The sequence below is a fragment of the Mobula hypostoma genome, chromosome 3, assembly GCF_963921235.1.
Source record: "Mobula hypostoma chromosome 3, sMobHyp1.1, whole genome shotgun sequence".
NCBI lineage: Eukaryota > Metazoa > Chordata > Chondrichthyes > Myliobatiformes > Myliobatidae > Mobula > Mobula hypostoma.
In genome coordinates this window covers 141399358-141417509 of record NC_086099.1, presented here as the reverse complement: position 1 = coordinate 141417509, position 18152 = coordinate 141399358, and the positions used below count along the sequence as shown (strand labels likewise).

The 18152-nt window shown below is 42.2% G+C and overlaps 1 protein-coding gene across 1 annotated transcript in view; it reads right to left on the bottom strand.

Annotated features, from left to right (window-relative positions):
* The window catches only part of LOC134343565 (cytochrome c oxidase subunit NDUFA4-like), a 62996-nt gene that overhangs the window by 18433 nt on the left and 26411 nt on the right, over positions 1 to 18152 (bottom strand). Inside the window, exon 3 of the mRNA XM_063042312.1 lies at positions 4466 to 4554. Coding sequence (XP_062898382.1) covers positions 4466 to 4554 — 89 coding nt within the window. The remainder of the gene's footprint in view (positions 1 to 4465; positions 4555 to 18152) is intronic.

Genomic DNA, 18152 nt, shown 5'->3' with positions numbered 1-18152 from the left:
GCTGTTTCACGTTTAGATATTCCAATTTTGTTTATGCTCACCTTCTTCCTGACCACAACTGAATTATATCTCTATCTGCTGTTTCCATTGATACAGTGATTTCAACTGATCTTTTAAATGTAGGTTGTGCTTCAGTAATAAGCCATTTCTGAATGCTTTTTTTTAAAAAGATTCTACAAACTAAACAACTTCTCAGTGTACCACTAAATCCATTACTGAACTGACAATGCACAGACAATCTCTTCAATGAAATAGACTCCTCTTCTTTTTGATTCTACTTACAAAACCTAAAAGCGTTCAACAATGACTTCAGCTGCAAATGTTCCTGCAATACTTTCACAACAGCAGCAAAACCCATTACTGCTGGTTTGGTTGGAGCACCCAAACTTCAAAGCAAACTGTATGCCTTTAAACCCAATGTACTCAGCAAAATTAGAACTCGCTTCTCATTTGCTGTTTCATTTGCTTAAAAATACTCTTCCAATAGCTCAGTATACATGAGGCAATTACCCATTATGTAACCAAACTTGTTAATCTTTCTGATGTAGCCAGCCACTTCTGCTATTTTTTATGATTGTTATCACCTGGCACTCACTCTTTTTGAACCCTGAATTCTTCTGTTTATGACATTTTATTTAAATCAATTTTTCTGCATAAGCTGGGCTGCGTTTTTTACTCGCTATGTTTTTCTTAGCTCGAATGTCTCGCTGCGCTTTAACAGGTCAGTAGTCATCTTGGGATCATTTTTAAAAATAGCTCATCGCCGAGGTCATCTTTTGCAAGTTCAAAACATTAAACTAATACAAAGGAAGACATGGGATTCCAAAATGTGAGTTTAACTTCGTGTTAGTTGAAGCAAGGTGTGTACGTATCACGTGGTAGCATGATGACGTATGTAATTAAAGTCTTTTACATATAACCTGTAATTAATTATTTAAACAAACAAGAATATTTAATCAACCAATATATATACAAAGTTACTCAAATATTACTTAAGGATTAAATGCAGAACAGTATGGGAGGTCATTAATAACTAACTACTTCAGTATTCACCAGTGAGAGGGACCTAGACAAATGTGAGGTCAGTGTAGAACACACTAATGTACTGGAACATAAAGAGGTTAAGGAGGAGGATATGCTTGAACTTTTGCAAAACTTCAGGATAGATAATTCTCCAGGGCCGGATGAGATACACCCCAGGACAGAATTTGGATCCCCACTGGCCACAGTAGTACCAAATGATCAGAGGATGGCAAATGTTATTCCCTTGTTCAGTAAAGGTAATAGGGATAATCCTGGCAATTATAGACCTCATCTGTGGTGGACAAAGTATTGGAAAAGATTCTTAGACACAGGAATTATGAACATTTGGAGAAATATAGCCTGATTATGCTTAATCAGCATGGCTTTGTGAGGGTAGGTCATGCCTCGCAAACCTGATAAACATTTTTTGAGGAAGTGACAAAACAAATACATGAAGAAGGAGCGATGAATGTGGTGTATGTGGATTTTATTAATGCATTTGACAAGGTTCCCCACGCTTATTCAGAAAGTCAGAAGGCATGGGATCCAGGGAGTCTTGGTTGTATAGATTTGGAATTGGCTTGTCCACAGAAGGTAGAGGGAGGTATAGATGGAGCATATTCTGCTTGGAGGTTGCTGATCAGTGGTGATCTGCAAGGATATGGAACCCCTGATGTTCTAGGACCCCTGCTCTTCGTAATTTTTATAAATGAATTGGATGAGGATGTGGAAGGGTGGGTTAGTAAGTTTGCAGATGTTGGTACTGTTGTGGATGGTATAGAAGTTGTAAAGGTTATAACGGGACATAGAGAGAATGCAGAGCTAGGCTAAGAAGTGGCCGATGAAATTTAACCCATAAAAGTTTGAAGTGATACACTTTGGAAGGTTGAATTGGAAGGAAGAATGCAACGTTAATGGTGGGATTCTTAGCAGTGAGGCGGAACAGAGGGATCTTGCTGTCCACATCCATAGATCCCTCAAAAACATCACCCAAGTTGATGGGGAGGTAAAGAAAGTATATGGTGTGGTGGCCTTTGTTAGTCAAGATATTGCATTCAAGAGCTACAATGTAATATAATGTTGTAGCTAAAATAACTTTGGCTACACTCTATTTGGTTTTGATCGTCTCAATATAAGAAGGATGTGGAAACTTTAGAGAGGGTGCAAAGGAGATTTACCAGAACGCTTCTTGGATAATAGAGCATGTCTTATGAGGAAAGGTTGAATGAGCAAGGGACCTTCTCTTTGGAGCAAAGGAGGGTGACAGGTGATGTGATAGAGGTGCATAAGATGATATTAATAGGTTGAACAGCTAGTGCTTTTTGCCCTGTGTAGCAATGGCTAATATGAGAGGACAAACTTTTAAGGTGATTGGATGAAAGTATAGAGCAGATGTCAGAGGTAAGTTTATTTTACAACAGAGAGTGGTAAGTGCATGGAATACACTGCTGGGGTTGGTGGCAGATACATTCTGGACATTGATGTACCAAAAAGTCTCTTCAATGAAAGGAAGATGGAGGGTATGTGGCAGGAAAGGGTTAGATTCATCATGAAATTTAGAAGTTGCCAAAGGGCCTGTACTGTGCTGTATTTTTCTATATTCTAAATTATCATCCACTGCAAACATTTTAACTTTATGCTCTCTATCAAATATATCCTGAGTTGTACATCTATCCAGAGAAATGTAGGTTCTCTGGTCCATCTATAAAGTTCATCATTCCTGATACTAACAAGTAATATTTCATCTAAATTTCAAACTCTGAAATATTTTCTTAAGCGTAATACTTAGAACTGAATGCAGTACCACATTTGCAACTAAATCAATTCATAATAGAGTTTAATAAAGGTTAAATATAATCCCTGTGCTTTCACACTCTGTAAGTATACAGTGCCTATAAAAAAGTATTCACCCTACCCCCTTGGAAGTTTTCTTGGTTTATTGTTTTACAACATTAAATCACAGTCGATTTAATTTGGCAATTTTGACACTGATCAACAGAAAAAGACTCTTACATGTCAAAGTGAAAACAGACCTCTACAAAGTGATCTAAATTAGTTACAAAGATAAAACACAACATCATGCCCTTTATCTTCAAATCATCACTGGTGCAGCCAATTGGTTATAGAAGTCAAATAATTAGTTAAATAGAAATCACCATGTGCAGTGAAGGTGTTTCAATTGATTGTAGTAAAATACACCGGTATCTGGAAGGTCCAACTGCTGGTGAGTCAGTATCCTGGCAAAAACTACACCATGAAAACAAAAGAACACTACAAGCAACTCTGCAAAAAGGTTATTGAAAAGCACAAGTCAGGAGATGGATACAAGAATATTTCCAAGTCACTGAATATCCCTTGAAGTACAGTTAAGTCAATCATTAAGAAATGGAAAGAATTTGGGACAGCTGTAAATCTGCCTAGAGCAGGCCGTCATCAAAACTGAGTGACCGTGCAAAAATGGGATTAGTGAGGGAGGCCACCAAGAGACCTATGACATCTCTGGAGGAGTTACAAGCTACAGTGGCTGAGGTGGGAGAAACTGTGCATACAACAACTGTTGCCTGGGTGCTTCACCAGTTGCAGCTTTATGGGAGAGTGGCAAAGAGAAAGCCACCGTTGGCAAAAAAAACTCACATGAAATCTTGGCTAGTGTTTGCCAGAAGGCATGTGGGATACTCTGAAGTCAGCTGGAAGAAGGTTCTATGGTCTGATGAAATCAAAATCGAGCTTTTTGGCCATCAGACTAAATGCTATGTTTGGCGTAAGATAAACACTGCACATCATCAAAAACAAACCATCCCTACCATGAAGCATGGTGGTGGCTGCATCATGCTGTGTGGATGTTTCACTGTGGCAGGCCCTAGAAGGCTTGTGAAGGTAGAAGGTAACATTAATGCAGCAAATCCTGGAAGAAAACCTGATGCAGCCTACAAGAGAACTGTGACTCGGGAGAAGATTTGTTTGCCAGCAAGACAATGAACCCAAGCATAAAGCCAAAGCTACACAGGAATAGCTTAAGAACAACAAAGTTAATGTCCTGGCATGACCATCAGAGTCCAGACCTCAATCCAATTGAGAATTTGTGGCTGGACTTGAAAAGGGCTGTTCACTCATGATCCCCATGCAAGGCTGTAATTACTGCCAAAGGTGCATCTACTAAATATTGATTTGAAGGGAGTAAGTAATTATAGAATCAATTATTTTGTGTTTAATATTTGTAATAAAACCAATTTGTTAAACTAATTTCACTCTGACATGAAAGAATCTTTTCTGTTGATTAGTGTTAAAAATGCCAAACGTGATTCAATGTTGTAAAACAATAAAACATGAAAACTTCCAAGGGGGAGGGGGTGAATACTTTTAATCAGCATTGTATAGTTATAAATTTAACCATACTAGAAAGTAGAAATTAACATTAGCTACAGTATATTATTTTACATACCTGACATCAGGACTGAACAATGCCATGCGTGATAAGTAAAGTCCAGCACCAGAAATTCCAAGTGAAATGAAAGTGAACAATGGAATCAACTAAAGTAATGAAATAAATCAATGTTATTTTTCTACATTAAGTGGAATAAAATGTTTAATCACAGTTTTGAATAAGTGATTAATATTTATACTGTTTAAAGCAATGCACTACTTTTAAAAATTATATAACTACAGTAAATAATTCATTTGGTGAGTGCTGATAGGGAAAATATCACTGTAATGAGCTGCAACATTTGCAATGGTATTGTACCTTTGTACATACAAATTCAAAGCCCCATATATTTTTGGGAATCCAGTAACGTCTCTCTTTCAACTTACATTCTCTCCAAGTCACTGAATGTAGTGAGGCAATTGAGGGAAAGAGTTGCAATTTATGTGAATTATCTGTGGTGTAACTTACTTCTCAATTGGAACGTTGCACTCCAATAATATATCACACAAAAACATTCTGGAAATACTCAGCATTTCAGGCAGCTGCTGCTGAGAGAAGTACAGTCATTATTTCAGGTCGATAAAGTGTATTTGATTTCCTAATTCTGATGACAGTTTAATCTATAGTGAAGTGAGAGAGGAACTGGGTCTATTTTCAGCTGTTTCTGTTTTATTTCAATTTTTCAGCATCTCTAGTTTTTTTGTTTTTCAATTACTGTAATCCCATGGTGATGATGATGTGCCTGTAGTCCAATTCCAGCCCACTGCACCGTTCCGTCCAGACCGTCTCAATGTGCAGTGAAGCACCAGTACTTGTTAATCCCATACCCACTTTGTCTGCAAAACGTAATTGATGGATGAGATCCCAAGCTGTTTGCTGTTTGCTGGCAGTAATCCTCCTGAAGGACATGAACTAATTCAACTTCACCAGCCTGGTCCCTCAAGCTGGGTCTTAATTAGCTCGACCCTATGGAGCATTGTCAGCCATTTAAGTCATACCCCCAAGCTCAAGAGTCTGTTAGAATTCTTTGAGTACTGTACACATTCACAAGCTTTCAAAAATAGGAAAACTATTCAACATTAATTGAACCATTAAACTATTTAATTGCTTTTATTAAATTGTAAATAAAAGTTAACATAAAACAATGAAATGCAATTATTGACCCAATTAATTCAAAAACATTGTTCTGAAACTTGCTTTTCTATGGAAGCTGGAGGAACCTGGCACGCTGCCATTGGATTCCATAAGGAATCCATCACTACTGCACTGTCAAAAAGACAACAGAAAGGACCTCTCAGGAAGTTTGTCACCTTCCTCTTCACATCACTTGGAAGTGTTCTAGATTGTCAAGCTAGCCCTTCCAATAAAAATATTGTGAATCTTGCTTTCCTGTCTGACTTGCATTATTTTTCCAACACTTATCTAATTCCCTTTCATCAATACGGTTTCAGAGCCACTTACGGTTAAAAAAAAATGTCCTGCACTTAAGTCAGACCCACATGCTTAATATTGTCTTTCTGTTCTGGTGTTAAATGAACATCTGTATATGGCCTCTGGTTGCTGATTCCCTAACTAATGGAAGATGATCTTGCCCTATGAAATCTAATCTTTTATTCTTTTGATAACTTTATTTGAATCCCAGAACCACACAAAATCATTCAGTCTTCCCCAGACAGAAGGCCTGCATGAACCATGAGAGCCACAATCTGCTGCAGGTGACCAAGAGGTCCAGGTATGATCTCTGGAAAGCCATCTCACAGGTGAAGTGGCAATATTGGACTAAACTTGCATCAACGAAGGATGCTCACAGTTGTGGCGGGGCTTGAATGCTATCATCTCTGATAAAGTAAAATCAAGTGACATCGGCAACAACAGGGCTTTGCTTCCAGATGAGCTCAATGCCTTCTGTGCTTCCTTTGACCGTCAAAACATGGGGGAACTATCACAAACACCCACAAGCGCCTGGTGATTCTGTGGTTTCAGTCTTGGAGGTGGACGTGCGAGCAGCCTTCTGGAGGGTGAACACGCGAAAAGCATCCCCCAGCACAGATGGGGTACCTGGCCAAGAACTAAAGACCTGTGCTGATTGAGTGCTCACTGAGGTCTTTAACCTCTCACTTCGGCAGTCTGAGGTCCACACCTGCTTCAAGTAGGTTTAACTTATACCAGAGTTCTAAGAAACCTCAATGACTGTTGTCAAGTAGTACTTGCATCCACAGTGATGAAGTGTTTTGGGGGGTTGGTGATGAAGCATATTAACTCCTGCCTGAGAAGCAACTTGGATCCTCTCCAATTTCCCTACCAGAGCAACAGGTCCACAGCAGATGCCATCTCATTGGCTCTTCACTTAACCCCGGAACATCTGGACATCAAAGGTGCATACATCAGGATGCTCTTTATTGTCTACAGCTCAGCATTCAATACCATAATCTCTTCAAAACTGATCAATATGCTTCAAAAACTAGGCATCAATAGATCCTTGTGCAATTGGATTCCCTTTGCACTCATCTGCAGACCACAGTCAGTTGGGATTGGCAACAATATCTCCTCCATGATCTCCATCAGTACAGGTGCACCACAAGGCTGTGTGCTTAGCCCCCTGATCTACTCGCTTTACACTTATGACTGTATGGCTAAGCACAGCTCCAATGCCATTTTCAAGTTTGCCAATGACACCACTGTCACTGGCTGAATCAATCAAATGTGGTGATGAATCAGCATAGAGGAGGGAGATTGAAAATCTGGCTGAGTGGTGCCACAATAACAACCTCCTACTCAATGTCAGCAAGACCAAGGAGTTGTTTATTGACTTCAGGTGGAGGGAACCAGAAGTCCATGAGCCAGTCCTCATCGGGGGATCAGAGGTGGAGAGGGTCAGTAACTTCGAATTCCTCAGTATTATCATTTCAGAGGGCCTGTCCTGGGCCCAGCATGTAAGTGCAATTACGAAGAAAGCATGGCAGTATCTCTACTTCCTTAGGGGTTTGGTAAAATTCAGGATGACATCTAAAATTTGACAAACTTCTATAGATTGGACAGGTTCCATTCCACTGGCTGGTATGGAAACATCAATGCCCTTGAACAAAAAATCCCACAAAAAGCAGTGGATATGGCTCAGTCCATCATGGGTAAAGCACTCCCCACCAGTGAGCACATCCACACGGAGCATTGTCACAGAAAAGCAGCATCTGTCATCAGGAACCCCCACGTCCCAGATTATGCTCTTTTCTCACTCCTGGCATCAGAAAGAATGTACAGCAGCCTTGACACTCACAGCACCATGTTCAGGAACAATTATTACCCCTCAACCATAAGGCTCTTGAACCAAAGTCATTCAACTTCACTTGCCCCATCACTGAAATGTCTCCACAACTAATGGACTCACTTTCAAGGACTCTTAAGAAGATGGCCCCTGCGAGCAATGCAACCAAAAGCAACGCCCTTCCAACACTTCACAAAACTACTTCTTTTACTTCGTTTTCTTCTTTCAAGTATGATTCTGCTACTATTGGATCCTGTGATTTACATTTTGATGGCGTGTCTTCGGGCCGATTGAGCAATCTAGCACTTTCTGTCTCCAAGGGAGTTCAATAAGGTTTGGTGCAGAGTGTGTATCCTGGAAGCCAAGAAGCCTGGAGATGGGGTGCAGGCACGTGTTTGACTCCATTTCTCATTGATCGCAACAATTAAAGCATCGAACAAAATTGAAATCGGTGAGGACAAGAGGGAAAGGCAAGTGGATGTTCAGCGCCTTTTGCCTGCGTTTTACCAGTCTCTCTCTCCTCTCTCACTCACTGCTGCCAGAGGGATGTGCCTGCATGTGCCCGGCCTCCCTCTCACACTTGTTCGCTGCTCTGGAGGAAGGAGCCTATGGTTGACTGGTCTCTCGGTCTCCATCTCCCTCTCACTTGATGCTGCCAGAGGAAGGCACCGGAGACTTGGGTCTTGGGGAAGGTTTCATTGATGCGGCTTGTGAATTGGACTCCGTGGTTCATGTTATGTGTGTTTCTAGCTATTCATTTTTATTGCTATATTGTGCAATTTTGATCAGAGTGGACTGGCTCTGTGGCCTGAAATCAACAAACAACACAGCACAAAATTAAACTGAACTGAACTAAACTAAACATTCCTAGGCTGTTTCAATGACTTCATGGTTTGATGTTTTATATTCTGTGATTTTCACTCATTTTTTAACATTTGCGCAATTTGTTATTTTTTTGTGCATTAGGCGTTTGATGTTTTCTGTGAACAGGTTCCCTTGTTTCATGGCTGCCTGTAGGAAGGTGAATCTCAGGGCTGTATAATAATAATGTAGGTCACATCCGGAATTTTTCCCGGTAGCGGACAACTTCCTCCCACGCCGTTCTGACATAGTTGGAATTCGGGTACGAGGCAAGTTACAGCAGTAGTTTGCCATTGCCTTCTGCCGGGTGAGTTTTTTTTCAAAGAGATCGCCAGCTCTTAACCCCGCAGGGATGAAAAGCGTGTCGGGGGGAGCCAGCCGGGTTTGAACTTCGGAAGCTCCACTCCGCAGTCCATCGCTGATGTCACTACGCCACCAGCCAGCTACAGGGATGTATACTGCATACATACTTAAATAACAAATGTACTTTGAATTTTTGAATCTTCATATCATGTTCTCAATATTCATTGCTTAGTTATTTACTATCACTATTTCTTTCTTTTCATATTTGCACAGTTTTTGTCTTTTGCACACCGGTTGAATGCCAAAGTTGGTGCAGTCTTTCATTGATTCTATTATGGCTGTCATTCAATTATGGACTTACTTTGTATGCCTGCAAGAAAATGAATCTTGGGGTTGTATATGGTGACATATGCACTTTGATAATAAATTTACTTTGAATTTGGAAACCCATTCTGTTCCCTTGAAAATAGACTTTTCCAGGGTTTTCTTCTCATTACGAATTATCATTCTTAGTCTCTTCTGAAAACTTCTCTGCATCTTTTTCTTGATATTACAGTAACATTTCAATAATCCATTAATCTGGTAACTGGAAAATAGTGTTCATGCAGCAGTTGGCTGTGCTCCGTTGACACTGGCCGGAGCCCTGGTTCCTGCACAGCATTTTATTGCTGGGCTCCTCATTCCCATGTTCCTCTTTCGCTCACTGGGCCTTGGTTCCCATTCTTCCTCCAACTCAACATGGCCCCAATTTATTTTAATGACAATATACTTTACTCATAAAAAAATTAATTATGAGAATAAACCATCCAATGCCTTTTCATTCTTACATTCATAGTCAATGCGTTAAGTAGTGTTTTGGTACATTTCTTACTGTCCCCACTCATGTGGCCCCCTAAGGTGGTACACTACTGCAATAATTGGCTCCAACGGGCCCCTTCCAATCCAGAAGCAGAAGAACCCTACACTGTATTCCTTCCTCACCAAGACCTTATGCTGGCTGCACCATATCTCGATGTGACCCTCAGCGCAAATTCCTGTAGCTGGGAATGTGCTAGTCAGTAGCATTCCTCTAGGCTGGCAGACCTACGGCATTTTTCAGCATGTTGATGATCCTCCAGCAGCACTTTATGACCACCTCTGAGTGTGTCACTGGGAACTGCCCGTAGAAGGGAGAGTTCTCTGTCACACATCTGCTCGTGAAGGCTCCATTTGCCATTCTTCCACTCAACTCACAGGTACCCATGCTCTTTTTAAACTGACTAAGATGCAGTTGCTCATGCACTCTGTAAGCCTATTAGGGTTTATTGGGAAATTTATTATACTATTCACATCTAAATATTATGAATTAAAAGTAGTCTGGGTTATCAATAGTCCAGAAAATGAGCACTAACAAAGTCTCATGTGGGATTATCAGAATTGTACTGTACTGATATGGCAAGGGTTCAAGAACCTAAGTGAATAGATCAAGTAACTATGTGTCTCCTTAACCAACCAGATTGAAGAACAAATAATGAGACGCTATCTGTCCAAGGAAATGATAGAATATTTAGTTCAATATAAGTAATATACAGTGGAATAGCAGGGGAAATAAGAGATAAATAATGGAAAGTCAAAAAGAATTATTTTAACATTTTCTTGATTTTATAAACCATATGAATTACAAAAATCTAGTAGAATTCCACACTGAGTTGCATTGCCGAAGTTGTTTGGCAATTATTAAGATATATTATCCTTTGTCTCTTATCACTGCCCCAAAAAGCCTTTGCTAAGCCTAGTTCTGTTGAAAGATTTGAGACCTGAATTACAGTAACTGTCAAATTAATTTCCAACTGCTGTGAACTACCCTATGGTTTTTCCAAACCTTTTTGATTGTGTTCTTGATCATCTCTCCTTACACTCACAGAATATGTTAGCATCTGCCCTTTTGTTAGTATGTAAAGAGGAATGAAATTATTTTCAATGTTGCTATTCCTGACATAGAATAAAACAAATATACCAATCTGCAGATAGAGACACAAGAGACTGACGATGCTAAAATCTGAAGCAACACACAAGATAATGGAGGAACTCAGCAGGTCAGGCAAAATCTACAGAGGGAGATGGACTGTTGATATGTTGGATTGAGATGGGTCAATGTACAACTGGTTTGAGCTCTCAGATGATATATGCTTTCCTGTCTTAAACTCTTGTAAAGGATATGAAGTGTAAGGGAAAATTGTACTGTAAAGAGGGAGGTGGAGAGTGCAGATAAAGAAAATTGTTGCCTGAAATTTGCAGCAGCAGTACAATGCTTTGTGTGATAACAGAGGGGAAAAAATTGAATTACAGTAAGCCTATATATTAAATGGTTAAATTAAGTAAATAGTGCAAAAATAAAAACAAATTTTTAAAAAATTGTGAGGTAGTGTTCATGGGTCCAATGTCCAGTCAGATATCAGATGGCAAGGGAAAGAAACTGTTCCTAAATCGTTGAGTGTGTGCCTTTAGGCTCCTGTACCTCCTTTCTGATGGTAGCAATGAGAACAGGGTACGTCCCCGGTGATGGACAGAACCTGTTGTTTATGTTGTTTCACATTTTAAAACAGATTTGGGAGTAAATTTATATTCAGAGTACTGTAGCAATTCTAGTTAGGACTTAAAATCTAATCCTCTTGCCTCAACAAAAATGAGGTATCAACTTCTTAGTGAGTCTTAATTCCAAATGTGCTGTGGCTGATTTGGCATGATGAACATGTCTATCTCATGTGAACATAAAACGTTCTAAACTTGAAACAATGCAATGCATAGATTTAGTATTTAGAGTATACTGATGACCAGTAATTATGAAAGGTGCATAGGATTCATGATCACTTAAGTAGGTTAAAGGCAGTCTATATGCTGCTCTTTCAAGTGTTTTTGTCTATGTTCTACAGGGCACTCAACAGGCTTTAAATGTTTCAGAAAGGATAGGGAGGGAGGCAAAAGAGGTGGGGCGTGGCACTGTTGATCAGAGATAGTGTGAAGGCTGCAGAAAAGGAGGAAGTCATAGAGGGATTGTCTACAGAGTGTCTGTGGGTGGAGGTTAGGAACAGGAAGGGGTCAATAACTCTACTGAATGTTTTTTACAGGCCACCCAATAGAAACAGGGACATCAAGGAGCAGATAGGGAGACAGATTCTGGAAAGGAATAATAATAACAGGGTTGTTATGGTGGGAGATTTTAATTTCCCAAATATTCATTGGCATCTCCCTAGAACGAGGGGTTTAGATGGGGTAAGAGTTTGCTAGGTGTGTTCAGGAAGGTTTCTTGACACAATATATAGATAAGTCTACAAGAGGAGAGGCTGTACTTGATCTGGTATCAGGAAATGAACCTTGTCAGGTGTCAGGTCTCTCAGTGGGAGAGCATTTTGGAGATAGTGATCACAATTCTATCTCCTTTACCATAGCATTGGAGAGGGATAGGAACAGACAAGTTAGGGAAACATTTAATTGGAGTAAGGGGAAGTTTGAGGTTATCAGGCAGGAACTTGGAAGCATAAATTGGAAACAGATGTTCTCAGGGAGTACAGAAGAAATGTGGCAAAGGTTCAGGAGATATTTGCGTGGAGTTCTGAGTAGGTACTTTCCAATGAGACATGGAACGAATGGTAGGGTACAAGATCCGTGGTGTACAAAGGCTGTTGTAAATCTAGTCAAGAAAAGAAGAGCTTACAAAAGGTCAAAAAACTAGGTAACGATAGGAATCTGGAAGATTATAAGGCCAGCAGTAAGGAGTTTAAGAATGAAATTAGGAGAGCCAGAAGGGGCCATGAGAAGGTCTTAGAGGACAGGATTAAGGGAAAACCCAAAGGCATTATACAGGTATGTGAAGAGGAAGAGGATAAGATATGAGAAAATAGGACCAATCAAGTGTGACAGTGGAAAAGTTTGTACGGAACCGGAGGAAATAGCGGAGGTATTTAATGCAACACACATCAAAGTTGCTGGTGAACGCAGCAGGCCAAGCAGCATCTGTAGGAAGAGGTGCAGTCGACGTTTCAGGCTGAGACCCTTCGTCAGGACTAACGGAAGGAAGAGTGAGTAAGGGATTTGAAAGTTGGAGGGGGAGGGGGAGATCCAAAATGATAGGAGAAGACAGGAGTGGGAGGGATGGAGCCAAGAGCTGGACAGGTGATAGGCAAAAGGGGATACGAGAGGATCATGGGACAGGAGGTCCGGGAAGAAAGACCGGGGGGGGGGGACCCAGAGGATGGGCAAGAGGTATATTCAGAGGGACAGAGGGGGAGAGTGAGAGAAAGAATGTGTGCATAAAAATAAGTAACAGATGGGGTACGAGGGGGAGGTGGGGCCTAGCGGAAGTTAGAGAAGTCGATGTTCATTCCATCAGGTTGGAGGCTACCCAGACGGAATATAAGGTGTTGTTCCTCCAACCTGAATGTTGCTTCATCTTTACAGTAGAGGAGGCCATGGATAGACATGTCAGAATGGGAATGGGATGTGGAATTAAAATGTGTGGCCACTGGGAGATCCTGCTTTCTCTGGCGGACAGAGCGTAGATGTTCAGCAAAGCGGTCTCCCAGTCTGCGTCGGGTCTCGCCAATATATAAAAGGCCACATCGGGAGCACCGGACGCAGTATATCACCCCAGTCGACTCACAGGTGAAGTGTTGCCTCACCTGGAAGGACTGTTTGGGGCCCTGAATGGTGGTAAGGGAGGAAGTGTAAGGGCATGTGTAGCACTTGTTCCGCTTATATGGATAAGTGCCAGGAGGGAGATCAGTGGGGAGGGATGGGAGGGACGAATGGACAAGGGAGTTGTGTAGGGAGCGATCCCTGCGGAATGCAGAGGGGGGGGGAGGGAAAGATGTGTTTCGTGGTGGGATCCCGTTGGAGGTGGCGGAAGTTACGGAGAATAATATGTTGGACCCGGAGGCTGGTGGGGTGGTAGGTGAGGACCAGGGGAACCCTATTCCTAGTGGGGTGGCGGGAGGATGGAGTGAGAGCAGATGTACGTGAAATGGGGGAGATGCGTTTAAGAGCAGAGTTGATAGTGGAGGAAGGGAGGCCCCTTTCTTTAAAAAAGGAAGACATCTCCCTCGTCCTAGAATGAAAAGCCTCATCCTGAGAGCAGATGCGGTGGAGACGGAGGAATTGCGAGAAAATTGCATTTTAATTCCACATCCCATTCCCATTCCCATTCTGACATGTCTATCCACGGCCTCCTCTACTGTAAAGATGAAGCCACACTCAGGTTGGAGGAACAACACCTTATATTCCGTCTGGGTAGCCTCCAACCTGATGGCATGAACATCAACTTCTCTAACTTCTGCTAGGCCCCACCTCTCCCTCGTACCCCATCTGTTACTTATTTTTATGCACACATTCTTTCTCTCACTCTCCTTTTTCTCCCTCTGTCCCTCTGAATATACCTCTTGCCCATCCTTTGGGTCACCCCCCCCCCCGTCTTTCTTCCCGGACCTTCTGTCCCATGATCCTCTCGTATCCCCTTTTGCCTATCACCTGTCCAGCTCTCGGCTCTATCCCTCCCCCTCCTGTCTTCTCCTATCATTTTGGATCTCCCCCTCCCCCTCCAACTTTCAAATCCCTTACTCACTCTTCCTTCAGTTAGTCCTGACGAAGGGTCTCGGCCTGAAACATCGACTGCACCTCTTCCTACAGATGCTGCTTGGCCTGCTGCGTTCACCAGCAACTTTGATGTGTGTTGCTTGAATTTCCAGCATCTGCAGAATTCCTGTTGTTTGGAGGTATTTAATGAATACTTTGCTTCAGTATTCACTAGGAAAAGGATCTTGGCGATTGTACGGATGACTTGCAGTGGACTGAAAAGCTTGAGCATGTAGATATTAAGGAAGAGAATGTGCTGGAGCTTTTGGAAAGCATCAAGTTGGATAAGTCACCGGGACCAGACAGGATGTACTCCAGACTACTGTGAGAAGCAAGGGAGGAGATTGCTGAGCCTCTGGCAATGATCCTTGCATCATCAATGAGGACGGGAGAGGTTCTGGAGGATTGGAGGGTTGCGGATGTTGTTCCCTTATTCAAGAAAGGGAGTAGGGATAGCCCAGGAAATTATAGGCCAGTGAGTCTTACTTCAATGGATGGTAAATTGATGGAGAAGATCCTGAAAGGCAGGGCTAATGAACATTTGGAGAGGCATAATGTGATTAGGAATAGCCAGCATGGCTTTATCAAAGGCAGGTTGTGCCTTATGAGTCTGACTGAATTTTTTGAGGATGTGACTAAACACATTGATGAAGGTAGAGCCGTAGATGCAGTGTATATGGATTTTGGCAAGGCATTTGATAAGGTACCCATGCAAGGCTGATTGAGAAAAGTAAGGGATCCAAGGGGACATTGCTTTGTGGATCCAGAACTGGCTTGCCCACAGGAAGCAAAGAGTGGTTGTAGATGGGTCATATCCTGCATGGAGTCCAGTGACCAGTGGTGTGCCTCACGGATCTGTTCTGGGACCCCTGATCTTTGTGATATTTATAAATGACCTGGATAAGGAAGTGGAGGGATGGGTTAGTAAATTTGCAGATGACACAAAAATTGGGGGTGTTGTGGATAGTGTGGAGAGCTGTCAGAGGTTACAACAGGACATGGATAGGATGCAAAACTGGGCTGAGAAGTGGCAAATGGAGTTTAGCCCAGATAAATGTGAGGTGGTTCATTTTGGCTGGTCAAATATGATGGCAGAATATAGCATTAATGGTAAGACTCTTGGCAGAGTGGAGGATCAAAGGGATCCTAGGGACTGAGTCCATAGAACACCCAAAGCTGCTACGCAGGTTGACTGTATGGTTAAGAAGGCATATGGTGCATTAGTCTTCATCAACTGTGGGATTGAGTTTAAGAGCCGAGATGTAATGTTGCAGCTATATAGGACACTGGTCAGACCCCACTTGGAGTACTGTGCTCAGTTCTGGTCACCTCAGTACAGGAAGGACGTGGAAACCATAGAAAGGGTGCAGAGGAGATTTACAAGCATGTTGGCTGGATTGGGAAGCATGACTTATGAGAGTAGGTTGAGTGAACTCGGCCTTTTCTCCTTGTAGCGACGGAGGATGAGAGGTGACCTGATAGAGGTGTTTAAGATAATGAGAGGCATTGATCATGTGGATAGTCAGAGGCTTTTTCCCAGGGCTGAAATGGCTAGCATGAGAGGGCATAGTTTTAAGGGTCTTGGAAGAGGGTACAGAGGAAATGTCAGGGGTAAGTTTTTTTATGCAGAGAGTGGTGAGTGCGTGGAATGGGCTGCCGGCAGCAGAGGTGGATGCGGAAATGATAGGGTCTTTTAAGAGACTCTTGGATGGATACTTGAGCTTTGAAAAATAGAGGGCTATGGGTAAAGCCTAGGCAGTTCTAAGGTAAGGACATGTTCGGCACAGCTTTGTGGGCCGAAGGGCCTGTATTGTGCTGTATGTTTTCTATGTTTCTGTGTTTCTAACAGTTCAATCAGTCTCACTCAATCTGGGATGTCCTTCTGTTTTACTGATATCAGCAATGTCTTCAAAGCAAAGTCTAATTTTAGTCTGATACACAGATCACTGCTGACATAGAATTTGCTGTAGAAGGGGCATTTGCAGCCCTAGACCTGACTTAGATGTCTTTCATGCACTTTAACTCCCATTATTTTTGTGCATCAAATAGTTGTAAAAGCAACTCTATATTGGAACTTCACAGAATGATTGGATCATGGTAGTGATAGGGGACTCGATAGTTAGAGGTGCAGATAGGAGGTTCAGTGGTCGTGACAGAGAATCCAGGATGGTTTGTTGCCTCCCGGGTGCCAGGGTCAAGGATGTCTCTGATCGGTTGCATGACATTCTGAAGTGGGAGGGTGATCAGCCAGATGTCGTGGTGCACATCGGTACCAATGACATAGCAAGGAAGAGTGAGGAGGTCCTGGAGAGTGAGTATAGAGAGCTTGGTAGGAAGTTGAAAAGCAGGACCTCGAAGGTGGTAATCTCAGGATTGCTACCTGTGCTACATGCCAGTGTGGGTAGGAATAGGATGCTCTGGAGGATGAACAAGTGGCTGAGGAACTGGTGTAGGGGGCAGGGTTTCAGATTTCAGGATTATTGGGACCTCTTCTGGGGCAGGTGGGACCTGTACAAGAGAGACGGGTTACACTTGAACTACAGGGGGACCAATATCCTTTCAGGGAGGTTTGTTAGTGCTATTGGGGAGGCTTTAAACTAGATATGCAGGGGGATGGGAACCAGAGTGCCAGAGCTGACAGTGTGGCTGGGGTGAAAATAAATGATGTTAAAAGTTCAAGCAAATCCGCTAATAGAAAGGTTGTGAGTGGTGGTAAAAATCTTCTGAGGTGTATATATTTCAATGCTAGGAGTATTGCGGGGAGGGCGGATGAGTTGAGGGTGTGGATTGACACGTGGAATTATGACGTTATAGCAATTAGTGAAACTTGGCTACAGGACGGGCAAGACTGGCAGCTTAATATTCCAGGGTTCCGATGTTTCAGATGTGATCGAGGCAGAGGAATGAAAGGTAGGGGAGTAGCATTGCTTGTTAGGGAAAATATTACAGCAGTGCTCAGGCAGGACGGATTAGAGGGCTTGTCTACTGAGTCCTTATGGGTGGAGCTGAGAAACAGGAAAGGTATGGCCACATTAGTGGGATTGTATTACAGACCACCCAATAGTCAATGAGAATTGGAAGAGCAAATCTGCAGAGAGCTAGCAGGCAACTGCAGAAAACATAAACTTGTGGTGTTAGGGGATTTTAATTTTCCATATATTGATTGGGACTCCCATACTGTTAGGGGTCTAGATGGTTTAGAGTTTGTAAAATGTGTTCAGGAAAGTTTTCTAAATCAATACATAGAGGGACCAACTAGAGGGAATGCAATATTGGCTCTCCTGTTAGGAAACGAGTTAGGATAAGTGACAGAAGTCTGTGTAGGGGAGCACTTTGGTTCCAGTGATCATAACACCATTAGTTTCAACTTGATCATGGACAAGGATAGATCTGGTCCTAGGGTCGAGGTTCTGAACTGGAAGAAGGCCAAATTTGAAGAAATGAGAAAGGATCTAAAAAGCGTGGATTGGGACAGGTTGTTCTCTGGCAAAGGTGTGATCAGTAGGTGGGAAGCCTTCAAAGGAGAAATTTTGAGAGTGCAGAGTTTGTATGTTCCTGTCAGGATTAAAGGCAAATTGAATAGGAATAAGGAACCTTGGTTCTCAAGGGATATTGCAACTCTGATAAAGAAGAAGAGAGAGTTGTATGAAATGTATAGGAAACAGGGAGTAA